We start from the raw sequence: 22,538 nt of genomic DNA, 5'->3' as shown, positions 1-22,538 counted from the left end.
ACATACAGATGGACAATAGACATAAGAAAAAAATGCTCAATGTCACTAATAAGAATGGCTATCATCAACAAATCAACAAATGACAAATGTCGGCGAGGATGTGGGAAAAAAGGGAACCCTAGTACACTGTTGGTGGGAATGCAAACCAGTGCAACCAGTGTGGAAAACAGTATGGAGTTTCCTCAAAAAATTGAAAATGGAACTGCCATTAGATCCAGCGATCCCACTTCTGATTGGTAAATCCCAAAACACAATCAGAAAGAATATATGCACCCCTATGTTCATAGCAGGATTGTTTATAATACCTAAGATCTGGAAACAGCCCGAGTACCTGCCCATCAGATGATGGAATATAAAAGCAGTGGTACAGTTACACAATAGATTACTATGCAGCTGTGAAAAAGAAGGATCTCTTACCCTTTGCAACACCATGAATGGACCTGGACATTATTATGCTAAGTGCAATAAGCCAGAGAAGGACAAATTTCACATGATTCGACTTCTATGTGGAATCTAATGAACAAAATAAACTGATGAACAAAATAGGTCCATAGGCATGGATGCATGCAACACACTCACAGATCTCAAAGGGGATGGGGGTTGAGGGGAAGACTGAAAGAGATTAACCAAAGAACTTATATGCATATATGCATAGCCCCATGGACACAGACAATAATGTGGTGAAAGCCTGGGATGGGGTGGGGGCTGGATGAAGGGGACATCTGTAATACTGCCAACAATAAAAAATAAATTAAAAAGTAAAGAAATGGATATACAGAAAAATAATTATTTTTTCTCCATTGTCTCCTGTTCTTCATCAGTCACTCAAAGAAACAGAAACAAAAGATGGATGTTGTTTCCTCCAGGGCCTGATGAGTTCTTGGTGTTTATCCATGTCTGTGGCCACAATCCACAGTGTATGAGGAGACTTCACAATCCACATATATCTGAGGAGCCAGATGTAAGGCGAGAATGTGGGAATAGGAAACTTCTGAAAGGTGGTGTACACGTGGTCTTTCATAAGGCGTCTGGGTGTCAGAACAGAGAGAAAGGCAAGCTTCCCGCGGCTGCTGCAGGAAGGAAGCCAGACCGACTGGGTACAAATGGGCCCTGAGGAACACTTGGCCATGTGACTCGTTTGGTGAATGTAGAATAGAAGAAGTGACAGGACCTCCTCAAAGCCATTCTCAAGGTCACCATTCAGTATATTGTAGGACAACATCACTTTGGAAAAGCTCCCTGGAACCCATTAACCCAAGGGAAGAGTTGTTTAGACCAAACAGCATGTTGGCCAGGCATGGTCTGCCACCAGGAGAAAAGTCATGTTTTCTTCTTACTATGTAGATAGGGCATATGCTGAACCCCATTACTTCCCACCAAGGTGAAAGTGGGGACAAGGCCATAAGCATTTATGTTATCCTCTCGGCTCCCTACACTTGGACACAGTACAATGGATGACCTGCTCAGCACATCTCATGTTGGCACATCCTGCAGGAAATCTGACCCGGCTCCCCCCGCCCTGCCCCTGTCAGCATAGCATCAGGTCCCCACTCCCAGAGTCTACAAGTTGCATTTTAGATAACCTCATGATATTGATCACTCTCGGAAGTGATTTCATTTTGGCTCAGCCAAATGTTTCATCTGTCCTAGGAGGAAGCAGAAGAGAAATGGAAAAGGCGCGAGGGTGATGAAGGAAAGGAACTTTATCAGAGGAAGACACATACAAAGCCCTTGGAGAAGCCCAGATCAAAACAGGAGAGAAGATCACATCAGACAAACAGCAGCCAATGTGAGGCTGGGCCTGTCCTCCTGAGTATTTCTAGAAAACCAACCCTAATGCCCATGATCTATGAGACCAGGATGGATCTGTGGGGTTAGCTTTTTCTTCATTCTCCAAGCCAGAAAAAAACACCCCATCCTATATAATAAAAGGGTAATATGCAAATAGACTGAATGGCTGAACAACCAGAATGCCTGTGGCCCCTTGCCTCACCTGCCCTGACCCCCAGCGGGGCTCCCCCCCGATCGGAGGCAGGGCAGCTGGCAAACCGCCCACAGCCCCTCTCCCCGGCCGGCCCTGCCCCAGATTACCCCCCACCCCAGCTGGCCGGCCCCAATGGCCCCCATCAAGGCGGGCCAGCTGGACCCTACCAGTGCACAAATTTGTGCACCAGGCCTCTAGTCATTTTATAAAAGAACACCAAAGACCTGATGGGTGAAAAGAGTGGAGAAGTGTTTCACATCATCCTTTCAGAGCAACAAAGAATTTGCAAGATTGTGATAAAGAATGTGAAATTCTGTCATTTATGCTCTGTGTTCTCATATAGGAATCTTAACAAAAAAGTTAAAAATGACAAAATTTGGCCCTACATGAAGAAGAAATTCTCTAATGGGCAGAGGTTTCAGAAGATGGAGGAAGTGAGTGACTGAACTCAGAGGAATGCTAGGACAGGCCACACCAGATAGCTCGGTGGGGGGTTCCATATTCTATGGTCTAGATCAGTGGTCGGCAAACTCATTAGTCAACAGAGCCAAATATCAACAGGACAACGATTGAAATTTCTTTTGAGAGCCAAATTTTTTAAACTTAAACTATATAGGTAGGTTCATTGTTATTAACTTGATTGGGGTGCTCCTAAGCTGGCCTTTGCTAAAAACGTCCTCAATCTGATTGAGGTATGTTTGCTGAGGTCGACCCCTTCCAACTCTCCCATCCTCAACTTATGCATGAATCGCGCGCCTCCCCCACACTGCATCTCCTGTCGCCCAACTGACCGACACCCCCCACTTCTTCTAATGCCACTTCTTCAAAAGAGACTTGCCCAGGCCAAAAACCGACTTCTGCACATGGGCCACGAAGTTTTAATCGTACGTGCGTGCCCGCACATGGTATTTTGTGGAAGAGCCACACTCAAGGGGCCAAAGAGCCGCATGTGACTCACGAGCTGCGGTTTGCCAACCACTGGTCTAGAGGAACTCACGGGCTGCCTGAACTGGGAGCAGATAACCTTCAGTCATCCCAACACTGTATTTCCAGGCCACCTGCTTTCCCCAAGGTTGAGTTTGATTATACACTCAACTGAGTAAAAGCCAACAATCTCACAAATGACTGAAACTACGGTACGTATTTTACGTAGCTACCTCAAAAATAAATAATGATAAGAAAAAAGAAAACCAAAAGATCATTTACTCTAGGAATCCCGGTTTGTGTTTATGCTCCACATGAGGTCCAAATTGTATCTGGGCTTGAAATCCACCAAACTCACAGGCTTTCTCGAAGGAGACAGGGTGGGAGCCATTCAGGATATCATCCCGAGCCTGCAACACAAGAGGAAGCAAAAAGCATCAGGAGCTTGGGGGGACGACACATTCTGCCTGCTGACAGGTTCCTGCACCTGGACGCACCCACTCTGTGCAGCAAGGGGAAATGTGCCCGCCGACCCACAACGATGCATCCAGGACACGGTGGTGACTGCAGCACAGCAGGAGTAAGGCAATAAGAAAACAAGTCTTTGCCCCAAATTGCCTACAGATGGGCAGCCTCAGCAGTGCCCTGTATATGAAAACTAAAGCTTGAGTATATTCTAGGAAGGCAGAAGTGGGTCATGAACAATAGAAGCAAAGAGTAATCCTTGTGAAATGACCACATCCATGGGGGGACGGGGGTGGGGGGGTGGGGGATACAATATACTTTCTATAACCCTAAATCATAAAAGGAACAGAAAAATTACCTAGAGGTAAAAATCAACCCAAACCCCATCCCAAGATATAAAAGGAGGAATGAGGAGAGAGACAGTCAGACACAGGAACTCACTGCTGCAGATATTTAGGGGAAATGATAAGCAAACACACAGTCTTAGAATGAGGAACTCACTGTGTCTGAAGTTCTTCTCTCACTTCTTGACCCATCCCTGCTGTTACTATTTATTTTCTTTCTTTCTCTTCTTTCTTTCTTTCCCTCGCAGATGGACATGCTAACCTACGGCTCTGAGCCGTCTTATTGCCCTACCTTTCTTCCTTCCCTCCTTCCAGCCTCTTTCCTCCTAACTCTCCTTCCATACCCTTCTTCCATCCATTAACTAAAGGATCGGCAAACTTTTCCTGTAAAAGGGCAGATAGTCAGGTCAGGTGGGCCCGCTGTCTCTGTCAGAACTACTGAATTCTTCCCTGGAGCACGAGAGCAGCCACGGACAACACGCAAACAATAATGCATGAGGGATTTACCAATGTGTAATATGTTAACAAATGAGCTGTGTTTTAATAAAACTTTATTTACATACACAGGGGACGCTGCGGCTCGACTTTTTCTGTGGGCACATATGTGGGGAGAGGGGAGGAAGAAAGGAAAGAATAGAAGAAGTGAGACTGGGGGACAGGTGGCTGTTTTCCTTGAGCCAGAAGAAACCTTGGGGACAGTCTAGTGCGAAGCCCACATCTTACGCACTGGGGACCCGCAACTCTGATAAGTTCAAGGACTTGTTTGAGCTTAAATAATTAGTTAATAGTAAAGCAAAAAAGGTTATTGAGAGAATTTTGCTCAGTTAATGAGAAGCACTGATTTTCTGACCAATTTTTGCTTGTATTCTAAGATGTTAGCTAAGCCAGCTTTAGTGCATTTGAAGTGGTGAGCTAGCTAAGGGCCTTGAAGCCAGGCAGAGAGAGATCGTAGCAGCCCCCAGGTCCCAGTCTGGGAGGCCACATAAAGGCCCTCTTCTGGATGGCCAGCAGCTCATGTCAAACACCAGCCTGCACCACAACCAAACACGTGTGAGGAACCCAGGAGCCATGCCCCTGGAATGGCATGCACGCACATGATAGAAGCCAGAGCCAGCTCCCACGCAGCCCCAATCCCAGCCCCAGCCAGCACCTTCCTGAACCCTCACCAGCCTCCAGGTCTGAGAATCAGAGGGAGAGGTACCTGAACATAGAGCAGGTTCAGCTGCACAGGGTCTCTCGAGTCCACGTTCTGATCCGAGTAAAAGAACTTCCGTCTAAGCAGCAACGTTTCATTTTCATCGACTCCTTGTTCTCTGAATGTCCGGCTGTGATCCAGCCAATTCACTGCAACACAGCACCACAGATAAAAGAGCCGTGTTTATTCTTCCTCTGGGTTTAGGGGATTTATCAAGACAGCAGCATAATACAGACCAGATTTCTACAATGCTGACATTCAGGTACAGTTACTTCTTACATTAGAACTGTGTGTTCTAACTTTGCAAATAATTTCACATATGCCCTCATGTACCATATGACACAGTGAAAGGAAATGAGAGAACATTCCAAGCCATTCTGAAACTTAGTTAAAGCCCCACAATGAATTTATAATATGCCCCTTCCTTCTGGGGGTTAAAAGGAATAACGAAATCAATGCTTTATGTCATGACAATCCAGTTAGCATTTTCCTTTAAGTCGGAGTGGATACTTCTGTCTCATCAGGTGAAATAATTTATAAGCTTTGAGCATAAGAATTACCTCCAACCCTAAATAGAAAAAAAGGAGGAAAATGAAAGTAGTTGGGGGGAGGGGACACTACGGTAGCAGGGGGTGGAAGAACCCTGCCCATGGCCCAGCTTGAATCTCACTCAGTCAGAAAACGCACAGCTGATGTCAAGGTGCGTAGGCCTCTACTCTCCCCACAGCTCTCATTCCCACAGTCCTCCCGGGGCTCCACACGTACATTGTGAGTAAATATGTATTACAAGCCTCACTAGATTATACGCAACCTTAGCACGGGGAATGTGTTGGGTTGACCTCATCTCCCATAGTACCTAGGAGAGTATCATGCACATTATAAAAATCCTTGGGATTTGTCTATGAAGGTCTCCCTGGGAAAGAAGTATGCAACTGGAAATCAAATAAGGTAGAAAAAAAGCGAAAGGAGAAAGGGTCAGAGGAAATGAAAGTCCCACTGAGGATCAATAAACATAAAGACAATGATGACATCTTCCCAATGCAGCAGCAAGAGCAAGAACAATGGAAGAGAGAGGTTGAGAAGGTCTAAGTGGCCTGCACATGAAGTAAGATCCCCTGGCGGGGGGAGGTGTCAGGGAGCCAGTGCACACAGCACAGACCTTTTGGGGACACATGGAGTATACAAATGGCTTTTCCAAATATTAACAGTGTGGCCATACGAAATTATTTTCCTGTGACAAAATTACATTACCGTTTTGTAACCCCCAAGGAAATAATGTATCCAGGCAGTTGTCATGAGTGGCTGTTAACATCACAAAAAAAGGAGACAACCAGATACAAGTTCCTGATGGGAAGTACAGCAGGTCCTTGAATAACGTCATTTTGCTATAATGTTGATGAGATGCTGCAGGAGCTGAAACCTTGTTTATATCAACTGGTCTCTGGTAAAATTGGTTTCATTATGTGTCATTTTGCTGAATGTCACAGAGCCTATCGATGATGTTAAATGAGGACTTAATGTACACAACATCACATAGGAAGAAGACTGTATTTTTTAAAAATACACATACACATGAATCTAATCCAGCCTGCAGATCTCAGGAATTAAAGGGGATGGAAGAACATATTAAATGACACCATGGGTATGCAACCAACAAAATCCAGATTACATGAAACTCTATACAAGTAACAAGATGGTGTCTTGCCCCTAAAAATTTGAAGACGAAAAATGTAAAAGATGTAGGGAAGTTCTCGACACTAAAAGAGGCAAGCAGTGTATCATTCAACATAATTTGGACCACAGTTCAAACACTGTTGGAAAAAGAAATTTTAAAGACAATGGAGAAATGTAGACATGATTTGTCTATTTGATATTGAGAGATTACCTTTTTAGATGTGAAATGGCATTTCAGCTACTTTTTCTTAAGTGTCTCAATACGTTAGTGACACAGACCAAAATATTTACAGATGAAATAAAAAACAGAAAGAAAAAAAAACAGAAGACACAAACACCTGCCCTGGGTCATACAGATGATGGGAGGGGGTGGCATGGCAAACCCATGTGCCTGCCTCCCCTCCCCCCAGACACTTACAGTCGTCATCCGTGTGGAGCTTAGCCTTCAGCTTCTCCATTTTCCTCTCGTCTCGTAACAGCGTCCTGTCTTTTTTTAGCGTCCCCGTCCCTTCCTCTTTCTTTTCTTCGATTGTTTCTTGGATTAAAGAGTATTCTTCATAGTTTGTTATTCCTAAAAATATAAGTTAGGTTATATGATCAGTGGTTACACACTGCAATCGCCCTTATCAGTGTGGGTCCTGTACTACCCAAGGAGTCCCTGGTGGCAAAGGACGGAAAAAAGCGTTAGCCCAGGTGAGGGTCGGGACCACACATGGAGCACGTATCAAATAAATTTGGCTAAATGAAGTATGTCCAGGTAGTTAAGTTACACTCATAATGTCATGTTCCATTCTCCTATCTTGTTTTTAAGAAACAAGGAGAGCCCTAACCGGTTTGGCTCAGTGGATGGAGCGTCGGCCTGTGGACTGAATGGTCCCAGGTTCGATTCCGACTAAGGGCATGTACCTTGGTTGTGAGCACATCCCCAGTAGGGGGTGTGCAGGAGGCAGCTGATCGATGTTTCTCTCTCATCGATGTTTCCAACTCTCTATCTCTCTCCCTTCCTCTCTCTGAAAAATCAATAAAATATATTTAAAAAAAAGAAAAAAGAAACAAGTAGAGATCATGCAGAACAAGGCAAGACAATGTCAAACAAGAGGGGCTGAAGGAACTAGGCTTCCTTTGAATCCAGAGGAAACAAAAACAGGCCAGGCTACTTTCTTCAAATATGTGAAGGGCTCCATGTAGAAAGGAAACAGAGTTGTTCTCTGAGGAGATAAACAGAAGCTACGAGAAGAAAAGCTCTGTAACAACCAATTATATATAGGCTGTCCCCAGGAGTCTTTATAGAGATAATAGAATGCCCAACAGTGGTGAGAGACTGAATCATATGACTTCAGAAACATTATTTTCTACTAGAGGCCCGGTGCACGAATTCGTGCACCAGTGGGGTCCCCTGGCCTGGACTGCAGGATTGGGCTGAAACCGGCTCTCCAACATTCCCAAAGGGATCCCGGATTGTGAGAGGGCACAGGTCAGGCTGAGGGACCCCACCGGTGCACAATCGGGGCCAGGGAGGGACGCAGGAGGTTGGTCAGCCAAGGAGGGACCACGGGAGGGCTCCAGGGCATGTCTGGCCCGTTTGGCTCAGTCCTGATAGGCCAGACACCAGCAGCAAGCTAACCTACTGGTTGGAGCGTCTGCCCCATGGTGGTCAGTGCACATCATAGCAACTGACTGACCAGTCAACTGTCTGCTCCCTGGTGGTCAGTGTATATCATAGGGAGCAGTTGAGTGGCCTTAGCATATCATTAGCATATTATGCTTTGATTGGTTGAACGGCTGACCAGACAGCCTGGCACTTAGCATATTAGGTTTTTATTATCTAGGATTTTAAAATTCCTTACCTTTTTTTGAATGTTTTTATTGATTTCAGGGAGGAAGGGTGAGGGAGAGAGAGATAGAAACATCAATGATGACAAAGAATCATCAATTGGCTGCCTTCTGCATTTCCCCTACTGGGGATTGAGCCTGAAACCCATGTGCCCTGACCTGGAATCGAACCATGACCTCCTGGTTCTTAGGTCAATGCTCAACCACTGAGCCACACCAGCCAGGCAAAAATTCCTTTTTTTTTTTTTGAAAGGGAAATAAAAGCTCTCAATCTTGACTTAGTAGGAGAGTTCAAATGTTTATAGACCAGTTAGTGAGTTTGCAAATTGAGAGAATAATCAGACTCTCTTGGGAATGGCAGACATCAGTGCGTTAGGACACACTCAAGATGGTCTCAGCAACGAATGGGGCGGGGGGGGGGGGGGGGGGGGAGTAGAGGCATGTGATTCACACAAAACAAAAACGGGAATCGAGGCAGGTGCATACTCACCTATCCTGCTGCAAATAGTCACCAGGAGCTCCCCGACCGTCTTGGAGTCGTCCACCATCACCGTCTTCACAGCCCCATCCAGCATCCGGATTTTCTGAGGCCTCTGCTTCTTTTTGTATTCCAAGATATCCTAGGACAAACCACACAAACAGGTCATACTGCATGTGGGACAAGATAATGGACGTGGACACTTTCTTTAAAAAATGAACTTTCCCAAGCACGCTCTGATTTCTTCCTTCAAAGTGTTCATATTTTCGCCACTAAAACGGAAATGCCCAGGCTAAATAATTGCTTTCATCAAGATTTCTTAAAAACCTGATGGTGCAACTGTACCCAAAGAATACACTGATTAGCTCATAATTAGTGAAAACTAACCTCTGTAAAGTGGAAGCAGCATATGCCCTCCTGACAGGCTGGGGATGCTCTGCTCTAACGAGAATCAGCAGAGGGAAATTCCTGCCTGCCTTTAAAAAGACAGCAGTGTGCGTCTCCAAGTATCTCTTATTCAGTTATAAGCAATGTTTAATTTCCGTGTCATGGAGCCCATAAATAATACCCCCATAATTCTTCACAGTCGTGGTGTATCACAGTAGAACTGGTTTTCATTGTAATGCCAAGGCCAAATATGGGTAATACCTTTGCGAGTTATTTTTAAATAGAGACTTCTTTTTTTACCACACGTCTTAAAAATATTGGAGGGAAGTGTTAATTGGCAAGCATACTTCACTCTTGTTTTATGGAATACTGACCAATCAGATATGTGCATTTCATATACCAAAACCCAGCATCTCGAAGATTCAGCTAAACAGAATACTGAATTTTTTTTACTCATTAGCTCTTTCCCCTTCCATACCACAACTATTTTTTTGTTGCTACTTTTATGAATAGTTACTAAACTTACATCCAATATGAGCTTTCTTTTACAAGAGTAAAACACCAATTAATATTCAATCCCTGGCTACCGTCAGTATTATATTTTTATTTTTCCTCTAATCCATCATTACTTTCTATCACCACTCACCAGGGAATACTTCCTACATACTCACAGGAAAATGCTGTGTCTTCTTTCATAACTACCAAGTCCAACAAGGGCATGTAGAAACAGTTTTAAATACTAACCCCAAGTTGCTTTAATTACTCTGTGGATTTTCAAGAACTTGGACTGCTGGTATTTTCTATCACTACCCGGACAGCCCTTACGAAGTACATTGCATCAAGACTACTAATAAGATGCCCTTGAATCAAAATCAATTGTTGGGTCTCTCCTTTTCTTTCAAGCTTAATTATATTGGCTTCCATGGAAGGCTGAGGACAGAGCGATGAAAAAAAGAAAAACAAGATCAGCAGCCTACCCCATTTCGCAGCATGTAGTAGTCCAGTGTTCTGCCCGCTTCCAGCCAGATTCCTTTCCTGGGGTCTTCATCAGAGAGAAACAGCCCATAGTCAGACGCTGGAAGGTTAACAGAAAGAAAAATAGGAGACAAAGCGACGATGAAGCCATCACTGACACAGCCCGTCTGCTGACTGGGCTAGGACGCGAGTCTTCTCCTTCGACAGGGAAATGTTTCGTTTTGACACCACAAGCAGCCACTGGGCCTAAAGCAGATGAGGAGGGATAAGAACTGAGCTGCAAAACCAACCCCTCCGACAAGGTTGATGTTGCTGACACCAGTGGGCAGTACTTAGGTTAGAACTGAGGAACTATCAAGGACAAAGCAGTCCAAATTTCCTTCTAACCGAATTTGGCTTTGTTCCTTATACTTGTTCTAAAAACCAGGCCAAGGACACGTGAAGGATGACAGGACAGGCAGGGAGAAATGCAGAACTGACCATCTAAGCCCAGCGCCACTCGGGCACAGAAGGGCCCGGGGAACCACTGCACTTGGAATAGTCCCTCCGTCCCGCCAGCGCGTGTGACGAAAGGTAAGCAGGGGCTCCCTGTGAAGTGGAGCCTCTGCGCTCATGTCACCAAATTATGAATAAGGTTGACAAATTAAAGTCCATGTTCTCCATAGAAATCCCCTAAAGTGACCCGGAAGTACAAAGGGTGGCGGAGGGAAGCAGTCGCATTTCCTGTCTAAGGACGTGTTTTTTTCTTAATGTGACTCCAGGAAACCCCAGGGACCCAGGGGAGTCGGAGATCCTGCTGTTTCTCAGCAAAACAGCTTCAAGGTCTTCAAAGGTTTCTTCTTCCAGAGCTGCAAGGCAGCCCAGCCCACGGTTAGGGCACCTGGAGGAAAACAGCAACTGCGAAGTGAAGACACCAGAAATGATTGAACTAGATCTGGAAGGAAGGCTGGAGAAGTAAGCAACTTTTATTTCTGGGTAATCTAGGAATAACAGAGGCTTTGAATAATTTAAATGATGCTTTCGGCCTAAAGGTCAGCAGTTTTCTAAGAAACATATCTCTTGAAGGAGACCCATTCTACCTGTAATTATCCTTGGCATGTTTGAGTTTTATGCTTCCAATTTTTAAGGTAAGTCTTATACCACTTTCAGACTAAAGGTCTATCAATTTGGGAGTAGTCCCAGTTTCTCAAGTGTCAGGCCAATAATCACTAAGTAAAGGAAAGAAATGTAGAGAGAAGATAAAGGGAAACAGAAAAACTGTATGAGCGGCTTTTGTTTAAATCAGATTAATGGGGGTCAGTGGTTTAACGAAACACTAAACAAAACATATAAAACAAATGCCCTTTTAAAAAACTGTTTCAGATAAAATTCATAAAGCCCCCCGCCCCCTTAATAAAGGTTCGAGATAAAATGTATAAGCCCCTTTGAAGTACTGCATACATAAGGCGGCCCTGGGTCCTGCTGGCGGTTCTGGGCTTGTCAAGCTGCTGTATGGGAGGTCCTCATGCACCCGAAACAGGGCTCAGGACCTACAAAACCAGCAGCTACACTGGTAGGTTAGAGGCCAATGAGATGGTGTGTCAGAGGGGCTTGCACACTGCCTAGCACGATGCTGATCTATGGGCCAAGAGGATGGCATCGCTCAGCAGCAGATGTGGTCATTGTCATCAGAAGCCTCGCACAGGAAGCAAGCAGTGTCCAGGCGAGGAAGACACTTCATTGGCAACGTAGACACTGGTGGGCATGTTTACCATCCCGAGCCTCCGCTTCTTTCACTGTAAGTAAAGATCACACAAACACGCTTCAGGAAACCAGTGAGTCACCCGCGGCTACCTTGGCCAGTTTGCGCCTCCGGCACCCGCTCCCGGATGAACCGACACGCGTCGTACACGGCGGTGGACGGCTCGAACTGCATGGTCTTCACCACGTTGCAGTGGCGGACACAGATCTTTAAGGACAGGGCCACCATCTTCATAGGTGATCCGAAGACTCTCACTTAGAATGTCTGGAAAACACAAAGAGACAAACCCTGATGCTCATGACGATTGTTCGTCTTGAGGGGGAAAAAAAAAACACACACTACCAGGGGTGAGCAAACGTTTTGACTCAAGGGCCACAATGGGTTCTTAAACTGGACCGGAGGCCAGAACAAAAGCATGGATGGAGTGTTTGTGTGAACTAATATAAATTCAAAGTAAGCATCATTACATAAAAGGGTACGGTCTTTTTTTGTTTTAGTTTTATTCATTTCAAACGGGCCGGCCCGAGGGCTGTAGTTTGCCCATGGCTGCACTAGACTCTGAATCAGCTTTAAAAATAAAATCACTAGACTGAATCAGCTTCAGGAGAATAAAACAGCTAACGAGAATGTTGTGAGTAAAAACACAAATTAAAAACTAGATTTCTTGAAAAACTTTAAAATAAGAGCAGCGTAGAGTTTTGGGGTTGACAGTGTGGCCACTGGAGTCCCTTGAGAGGAAAGAACTCAGGAGTCACCAGCCTCCTTCTCTCAGGCTGCTCCCTACTTGGGGTTTCACTGGGAGTGGCATTTCCCAGGTGACTGCCCCTCAGGTGAGAGGCAGAGAGCCTTGGACATGCACCACTGTCTCCTGAAGATGCCCCTGGAGGCAGCTTCAGTGCCGGCTTCCTGACCACCAGCTCCTGGGGACAGAGGACGAAGCACCGATGCTGTCACGAATGTTCCTGATGGCAAAAGAGTTCCACCAAACCACGTACCAGAAGACCTGGCTTCCAGGCCCAAACACATCCCCAGAGACTATAAATCTGAGCAAGGCATTTTGGCCACTCTGCCTCAATTCCCCCCAGATAAGGTAGCTACAGTGGTATCAGCCCTGCATAATTCATGGAAGAACTGAATCCTGAGGGGAACACCAATGCCAGACTAATAAACAGCCATCACTAATGAGGCCAGAACGGCCCATTTTAAACACCCAGCGTAGCTAACAGCTGCACCCTCTTCGGGGGTCTCAAAGTGAAGAAAATGCCAATTCAATTATTTCATTTAGACAAACTATTGGGATATTTTGCTTCTCATCCAGTTCAATGGCTTTAGAAAACAAACAGGTTTAGGCTAGGTTTGAAATAATGCATAAATGATTTCTTTTCAAAATTTAAATCCAACGCGTTAGTGCATTTACTGTGAGTCAGTGGCTTCTGGTTTATGCTGGCTACCTGCTCTCTTCTGTGGCCAGAAACTTACCCGCCTCCCAAGCCAGCCTCTTCCCTGAACCTGAGAACCCAGCTGCCATCCTGGCCAGCAACACAGGCGCTTTATAGTTAGCAGCTATTAGAACTAGAGTGGGGCGAATAACCTAAGTCCATGGGAATTTTAAGCTCACACTATTTTGTCTTTTATTAGACAATCCTTCGGTAGTAAGCTGTACCCCAGAGCACCCTGTATGTCTCCTTTCCACTTAAGAATGCAAGTGCGCCTTAGCTGGTTTGGCTCAGTGGATAAAGCATTGGCCTGTGGACTGAAGGGTCCCGGGTCCAATTCTGGTCAAGGGCACATGCCTCAGTTGCAGGCTTGATCCCCAGTAGGGGGCATGCAACAGCCAATCAATGATTCTCTCTCATCATTGATGTTTCTATCTCTCTTTCCCTCTCCCTTCCTCTCTGAAACTATATATATATTTAAAGAATGCAAGTGCTAAGAAGCAGTGAGGTGGCCAACACAGAGAGGACAACAGGCTGACCGGCGAGACTAGAAAATGGGTGCCTCTGGGGTCACTGCTTAGTAGGCTAGATTGATTGCCAGCTTCCTGGCAGCAGGTGACTAAAATCATTTGGATACAGAGGACATTTTTAGACAGATACATTCGCATGAAGCAACCATTGAGGCCATCCGACTCTAAAGTCATTCTGACCTCTATTTACACTCAGTAAGTTCTGTCTGTGAAAATGTGACAATATTTATTACTTGAGAAATGTTAAGATATACTTCTCAACCAACAACAGCAGTGTTCAGTGGGAATCTGCCCCAAACTGAATTAATTACCACAGCCTGGGCAGTGACTGGATTGTGGACACAGCAGAGAAGTTCAAAATACCTTATGATTTTCCATCTATAAAATCAAGCACTTTTAAAGCCAAATATAGAAGGCTCTATCCAACTCTCTCTGTGCAGGCACATTTAACCAACCAACTCCTCAAGTTGGGAAAACAAAATTTAAACTCTAGAAACAGACAAATTTCCTGTAATGTAGATCACTCCATGGGATAATCTGTCGCCTGGGGCTGGTGACAATGTGGGGTTTCATGAACCACTGAGCTCTATGAGCACAGAGGGTGGTAAGATTCAGTGGGGAAGGCCACAGACTCGATGTTGTCATGGATGCAACTTATGGGATGCACCAGAGAGGATGGGATGATTAGTGTCTTCCATGCCCTGGGAATGGGAAGTAGTGTAAGTGTCCCTGCATGAAGGCTGCTCCTCCCAGGCTAATAATTAGGCTTTCTGAAGAGTAAATGAATGGTCCCTGCAGCCATGCAGGGAGATGAATTCAATCAAAGGGACAGACAGAGCCCATGACGTGAAGCCACAGCAGGACAGTAAACACCGGCGCTGCGAGGAAGCAAAGACACACAGGGGAGCAAGGAGACGGGGGCGAATGCAGAAGCAGAGAGCAGACGGAAGCAGCAAGGAGACTGCAGCAGAGAGGCTGGGAAACATGGGAGAGAAGCCAGAGAGTTGGGAAGCAAAAGGGAAAAGGAGAAACATAAAAAATACAACAGTGAAGGAAAATCTCTATCCCACACAACTGGAAAAGTGAAGAAGCCATTGACTGAGGTGGGGGAAGCTGCCGATGCACAGGTTTGGGGTGACAAGTCTCTGATGAGTTTGCCTGGGATTATTCAGTGGAAAGGTGGAGGAGAGTCAGATACAAAGCAGGGGACATAATAGGGAGGGCTACTGTATTTAAATCTTTGGGACTAGAAAGATCATCTAGAGCAGTGGTTCTCAACCTTCCTAATGCCGCGACCCTTCAATACAGTTCCTCATGTTGTGGTGACCCCCAACCATAAAATTATTTTCGTTGCTACTTCATAACTGTAATGTTGCTACTGTTATGAATCGTAATGTAAATATCTGATATGCAGGATGTATTTTCATTGTTACAAATTGAACATAATGAAAGCATAGTGATTAATCACAAAAACAATATGTAATTATATATGTGTTTTCCGATGGTCTTAGGCAACCCCTGTGAAAGGGTCATTCGACCCCCAAAGGGGTCGCCTAAGACCATTGGAAAACACATATATAATTACATATTGTTTTTGTGATTAATCACTATGCTTTAATTATGTTCAATTTGTAACAATGAAATTGGGGGTCACCACAACATGAGGAACTGTATTAAAGGGTTGTGGCATTAGGAAGGTTGAAAACCACTGAGTATGAAAGAGATCCAAGGACCGAGTCCTGGAAAGACGTTCTAAAATCAGGACAAGAAGGAAATGATAAGAAGGTAGTGGGTGAGGGAGGAGAGCGGAGAGAGGGTTGGGCCAGAAAAAGGTGCATGAGCAGGAGGGAGAGATCCACTGGGCTAAAGGCTGACACAGTTCAGGGAGGATAAGGACTGGGAGGATGAGGATTGGCAGCTTGGAGACCTCTGGCAGCCGTGGAGGGGTGTCACCAGGGCAGCAGGTTCAGGGAAGAGGTGAGGAGAGGGGCTGGCAGCACAGGAAAAGACTCACCTCCTGAGGAGCTGCTGGAAGGGGTGGGGGAACAGGTGGCAGCTCTGATTTATGCTTTTAAGGCTTTTATCCAGAAGTACACATCGCAGGGCTGCTGCCAACTCCACAGCCACACATTATCTATATGGACATGGTTTCTCCCGACTGTGGTCCCGGGGGGAGTCCCAGGACAGCGAAGTGCCCTTCCTGGAGGCAGGAGCCTCACCACATGACCTCTCTCCTGGGCCCTGTCCATGCTGCTGCCTGGCTCTGCGTGAGAGCAGAGGAGCAGGCAAGTCTTGGCTCAAGGACGGGGTACAGGACCAGGAGACTAAGGTTCAGGTACAATGCCAGGCCCGTGAAGCCTTGGACCTCTGGGCCCCATCGCCTCTCTTCTTTCTGCTCCTCAGGGAGCGGGAAGCCACCGGCTCCCACGGAAGGAGCTGGCTCCCAGAAGACGCTCGGTGTTTGGCCAACTATTTCCACGGGATCCCTTTGTCTCCACATCTTAACATCTCACCAGGGAATAGAAGCCTCTATCCTTAGTTCAGGGTAGATGCTCAACAGAACAAGGGACACCAGAGATTCATTACAAGGTTCATGTTCTCAACTTTTGTATTATCTCAAAAACAACTATTGAAAAAGCCGTCATTACTACGTGGGAACACACCAAAACACCAGAAAACAAAGTCAGTCCCTCTAAAAGAGCTCTGCAGGGGTCGAAGACTTAAAGACTCCAATTTCTTCTTCTTTCTCTTAGCTCTCTGTTTTATTATGACTAAATGTTCCCAAGCACGAAACGAAAAAGAACAGCATTCTCCTTCATGAAGATGTCTAAAAAATGCAAATTATGTACATGAAAAATTATTTCTAAACTACACAAGTATGTCCGAAGACAAGGTATTTTTGTTATTATCATGCAAGAGGATCACCCACACAAGAAAACCTCAGTGATATCTGAAACCAAATGCACAGGGATTTAATCACCAGCCCACAGGGACCATGGTACTGAGCTATGTCTAGCACCACTCACACCAAAACGGACATTTGCTGGAATTAAGGGTCCTGACTTTTGACAAAAAGAAAGCAGGATTAAAGCATATGGCAACCTAGAAATGTCAACTAAAGATGAGCATGTGTTTTCACCACTTGAGAGAAGTCTCACTACATCTCCACTAAAGCCCTGGGAAACCACACAGCTCAGACAACATGTCATGATAAAGCCTGGCACTCCCACTCCGCTGTTGTATTTTCAGGGCAGCACAGCACGGGTACAGCCACTGGCCCTCACTTCCACTCTCTGTATCCTCACCCCCTGCTAATCCCGGCCCTGCAGGCTGGGAGCATGAGAGCACTGGCCAGGGTGCCTTTTCTGGTTGGGCTGCAAGGGCTCAGAGCCAATGTGTGTACTGTTTCTTATATGTAGTTCTAGTCCAATCTGCCTCTCTTTTATGGTTCTACCCTTGTTTTTGTTTTTTCTTTTGCCCCATTTGGAATGTATGCTATCTTATTAGACCTTAAGTCCTTTTGTTTGTTTTGCTAAAAGGCAGGGCAGAGATGCGTAAAAGATGCATTACTTTCCTTTTTATAATCTCTTCCCACTCTGACCATTTTTGCCCCAATTGTGTGTGTGAAGGTCGCCTGGACCAACAAAAACCTTCTGTGCCATCCATTGTGGAAGATGAGCCAATGGAACCAGTGGTGAAACCCAGACATTCTCCTTCTAAAGTAAATACTTTTCAGTCCCCAGGAGCTGTAAACAACCCAGTATGATGGCAGTAGTGCCCGCTGCCCAGCCTCACCCAGTCCACCCTGGGCCAAATGAGCCCAGCTCAGCCAAGGCCTCCTGTCTGAAAGGAATGCCCACTATTGGTCAAGAAGAGCAGCCACCCCTTGGATCTCTGCCCTGTAAGTGAGGGCCAGGAGGTGCTCCCATCCCACCCCTGTCTTACCAGTTGTCACGCTGAGCTGGTTACTTAACTACAATCTGCCTCAGTCTCCTCCTCTATAAAATGGGAAATAATGATGGATGTACCCATAGGGTACTAGAAGTAAGTTAATACAGGCAAAGGCGCATAGAAAGCACAGGTCAGGGTTTGCTATTACGACTGTGAGTCACGGGGATTGGAGAAACACTGGAAGCAGCACAATGTGGTCAGCTACCACCTGAGCTGCAAACTTTCTTTTATTGTTAATTTTGCATCTGTTACGAGTAGATATTATAGGCATCAGGGAGCAAAGACAGAGAAGATTCCTGCCTCGATGGAGCTCACCCTCTAGTAACCCTCTTCATTATTCAAGTCATATGACATGCTTTTTCTAGATGCAGAAGTGTCTGAGGAGGAGCTGCGAGGCTGAGTGTTTGTGGAGCAGGCAACTCCTAGCTCCTAAGCTGTTCTCTCAGTCGGATTCCCTCAACCCAAGAACACAAAAGAAAGAAATCACACGCTAAGGGGCAGAGCAGAGGTGTGCCAGTGGGACCCTGGATCTCCAAGAGAATAAGAGCTGTGCACCATCCCTGCCCTCTCCCTCCAGCCAGGGACTGGATGCTGACCCATTGGAAATCGCTGCAGCAAATGACAATGGCTGCACCTCACCCTCCTTTCCGCCTGCCCCTCTCAGCAGGTGAAACACAGGCCTGTTTGATAACAGCATGCATCACATAACCGATGTCAGCACAAAACATGGGCCTATATAAAAGCTATTATTCATCTGTGTTTACATCTCAGTCTCCTACAAACAATTCTACTCTCTCAAAAAAACTGCCCTGGAAAGAGCTCCCCCTTCTCTCCAGCCCTTACCTGCTCCTGGGCAAGGGAAGAGGAAGAGCTCATCCAACAAGTAAGAACCTATCATGACTGGGTCACAAGCAAAGGCCAGCATCTCACGTGCTCCCTGCCTTGCCCTCCTGGGCTGTCTGTGCTTAAGTACCTTTCAGATAACATTCAAACTCCATATCCCAAGCCCACAGGCACACACAGGTACCTGTCTATCACCAACTAGAAATGTAGGTCAGGTCAACCACTCACAGGGGTCGGGTGTCTTTAAGTCAAGGAGGGGCCAGGAAAAGAGAAGGCCCAGTGTCCCTCTTGGTCTCATCTCCAGTCTAGCTTTATCATTATTAAGGGGGCCAAGGCCTTCCTCAATAATCTTGACTCCTTACTGGGCCCCTCACACCTCTTCCCAAGTACTGAGAGCCCCAAGGGCAGAGTCTGAGTGGAGAGACTCCCCTAGTCCCCACATCCCCAACTTGTGAGAGCTCTAGCTAACAAGCAGCTCGGGAGAAATAGTCCGTGAACACAGCTGATGTGCTTTTTCCTTGTGGCTAATTAGCTCACTTACAAAAACACCAGCATGATCATTCTCCCCTTTGCAGACAGAGCGAGAGACCAGAAAACCAGACAGAACATTCATGTAAGAATCTCTCTTTAGTTCCTCAGGAAGGTATAGGAAGCCAAGACAATCGTTTGACTTTGAATACTTCAACTAGAAATAAGACATTAAAAGGTCAGGCAGGAGACGGGTATAGGACAATAGATGAACCATCCACACATATGTGAACTTAGTGGCAGGCCAGACAAGTCAATAAAAATTCCAACCAAGTGCTTGGCTCACAGGGCTGCTTTGCAAACTCCATATAAGCCCCATAATCCACAGGGCTACTGCTGAGTACTCTTGCCTGTTCCCAATACACCAGTAATAAGATATATACACAACACAGTCCTGAGAATACATTTGCCATGAGAAGTCCATCTCCCCCACTGTCCTCTGAGAGCAAGGACTGTACCATTATAGCCATCTTTGGGTCTCGAGGCCCTAGCACAGTGCCCAGCACACAGATGATGCTTAATAAATGTTTGTGGGACGAACATGTATTCCATGGAAAGATTTAAACAGATATTTAAAAATTAGTCATTAGGAATTATTCACACTAACATCATAACTGAAAGATGAACAGATAGCAAACATCCAGCAAACCCAACTATTTCTACTCATCAAAAACCTGTTCCGTGGACCACAGAAGCTTAACCTCATGGCTTACATGATGTTCTTCAGTTTGTCAAATGAGAAACTCAAAAAAGAACCAAAGTCACATCAGTCACAAAGATTTGGAAGCTCCTGTGGACAGGGACCACGTGTATTGCTTAGTACCTGCTGAAGAGAAGGACTTAAAATGTATTTATTTAGTGCATGGATGGAGGGCAAGTCAGCATTTCTACCTCCACTATGAGAACCAAGAAGCATGCTTACAACATAGAATACAGAATGATGTGAAAGGACCTGTGATATTGCTTTCCATTTTCAGATGAAGAAACTATAATTTTGAGATCGAAAGACCTTCTGAAGGTCCCACTGCTAGAAAACCACAAGCAGACCGTCCACACGGAAGAATGAACAGAGTTGGCCGTGCATGTGGTAAGGTTGGAGCAGACCAAGGATTCACTCCTGGCACTATCACCTAAAATTCCACCACAAAGATCTGCCCCCAGTTAAACCTCACTGCAAAAGCAGTGATTTGCATTTATCAGCTATCGCAGTCTTAGGATGTCACGTTTCAAATTCTTTCAGACAACTTACTTGAGAGCTGCCTTTATTAAAGACAGAGGTCCGAGAAATTCATGCATGGGTGTGGCCCCTAGGCCTGGCCGGCAATCGAAGCGTGAGTGTCTGGCATGGAAGGGCAGGTCCCAGCTGACCTCGGCCCTGGGCAGCACCTGGGCCTCCAGACCCCCCCCCACACACACACACACGCCCCTTCCACCTGAGTCACGGCGCCCAAGTCCCACGCGGAGATGTGGTAAGAGCAGCTGGACGCAGCAGACCGGGGCACAGCATGGGCCTCTGGGCCACCCAACGGCACCACATGGAAGCCGGGCGGGCAGCATGCTCTCTCCCAGCCAACCTCGGCAGACCGCTCCTGCATGAACCCATGATGAGCCCGACCAGCCCCTGTGGTCCCGGCAGCTGCAGCTCTGCTCACCCAGAAGCCCATTGGGGCTGGCAGTGCCTCCACTGCTGCCTACTGCCAGTGCCTTGTCTCGGACGCCTGCCATGTTCCACACCAGCCCCTGGTGGTCAGCACATGCCATAGCCAGTGGTCGAACTTCCAGTCAAACTCCTAGTCGAGGGGACATTTTGCATATTAGGCTTTTATTATATAGGATGATACCTAATGACCAGGAAATTCTGAGGAGGGAGGGGTATTTTATTGCAGACAAATCCAGACCCCCGGTACTGTTGAGAAAGGGCAGTAAACAGAGATGAGCCCAAAGCAGACACCTATGTGTTCATAGCATTATCATTTTGCTTGGAGGTGATTTTTAATGCATACAGCATTTTGAAATGTATGGGCAATCAGGTTCAAGGCATAGCTCAAGGGTCAGGGGCCCCATCCACCCACTTATGCTGTAAAAACTCTCCATTTTAACAAAACAGATGTATTTTTAATCCCTGCTACAACTGCCTCTATTTCTGCCTGTGTGGCCTACATCTGTCTGAGATGCACCGCCCCATTTTCTTCTCTGGTTCTTCCTAGCCACTCACTCTTCAAGCTCATCAGCATCAAGCTTTGCTTCTATAGATTAGTCTTTCTAACCACCCCAGCCAGCAGGCTCCCTCTCCCCTCCTAGGCTCTCTGAACACTCACATCTGTAACCCTCACTCCAACAGCAGCCCTCCAGGCTAACGCCTCAGCAGAACAAACAGGAGCTGAAGAGTCCCATGGAACATCCACAGGTGTCTTTTCCCTTGATGTGCTCAACAGGTTACAAAGTAAATGGGTTTTTTTGTATCCCTATTTCACAGATAAAAACAGAGGATCTGGGCAGATAGGTGACTTCCTGGCCTGTGTGTAGAATATACTGTCATTTGCTGTCAGACCAGTAAAAAGGCTAAGCTGGGTTTCCAGGAACCCTCTGTTCACCTGGGGTTGACACAATGCTGATTAATCACTCAGATGTTTTAGTTCCCTGGAGTCTACCTATTTTCTTCCCCATTCAAGTTGAAGTCCTGCTATTTTCTTCCTCATTCAAGTTGAAGAAGGAAGAAGCTCTAAATGAACTCTTATTTTAAATTCTTTTATAACCTAACTCAGTCAAATGATTTGAGGCTGTTGCAAAAACAGATATGATAGAAAAATAAAAGGTCAGGTCTAAGGGAAAACACACACACACACACACACACACACACACACAGAAGAAAAATAAAAGTGAAGGTCAAGACCAGGAGAATTGTGAATTATTTACCACTCATTTGGATAACTGAGAATAAACTCATCTCACTATTTATGTGTGTTTTAGTTTTTTTTCTGACCCTTGGTAACAAGCCCATAAAATCCAAGAAAGCAGATTCTCTAGCTACTGCTGATACTAATAACACAGGCTTTGTCACTAGGACACGCCCCACCGGGATGAGTACAAATAGACTAGTTTTTACTTGGGAAACATAGAAAGCTTTGTTCTGCAATGATCTGGAAATAAATATTCAGGGTGTTCCAGACTGAACTCGGAAGAATGTATGAAAAGGACTTCTCGGGTCACCTTCTTCATGCGTGTGCTTAATTCAGTGTTAATATAGCAG

General features: G+C 45.8%; 1 protein-coding gene across 6 annotated transcripts in view; it reads right to left on the bottom strand.

Annotated features, from left to right (window-relative positions):
• Window positions 1-22,538, bottom strand: part of TLN2 (talin 2) — a 420,556-nt gene that overhangs the window by 175,118 nt on the left and 222,900 nt on the right. For all 6 annotated transcript variants that reach the window (XM_036303702.1, XM_036303691.1, XM_036303681.1 and 3 more), the window contains 6 exons: window positions 12,093-12,264; window positions 10,262-10,359; window positions 8,910-9,039; window positions 7,005-7,157; window positions 4,919-5,061; window positions 3,191-3,318 (listed from right to left, as the gene is read on the bottom strand). In XM_036303702.1, coding sequence (XP_036159595.1) covers window positions 3,191-3,318; window positions 4,919-5,061; window positions 7,005-7,157; window positions 8,910-9,039; window positions 10,262-10,359; window positions 12,093-12,234 — 794 coding nt within the window. In that variant the 5' untranslated portion in view covers window positions 12,235-12,264. The remainder of the gene's footprint in view (window positions 1-3,190; window positions 3,319-4,918; window positions 5,062-7,004; window positions 7,158-8,909; window positions 9,040-10,261; window positions 10,360-12,092; window positions 12,265-22,538) is intronic.

This window comes from Myotis myotis, unplaced genomic scaffold, assembly GCF_014108235.1.
Source record: "Myotis myotis isolate mMyoMyo1 unplaced genomic scaffold, mMyoMyo1.p scaffold_m19_p_1, whole genome shotgun sequence".
NCBI classification, from domain to species: Eukaryota; Metazoa; Chordata; class Mammalia; order Chiroptera; family Vespertilionidae; genus Myotis; species Myotis myotis.
The sequence above is the reverse complement of the archived record's forward strand: the minus strand, read 5'-3'. Positions and strand labels throughout refer to the sequence as shown.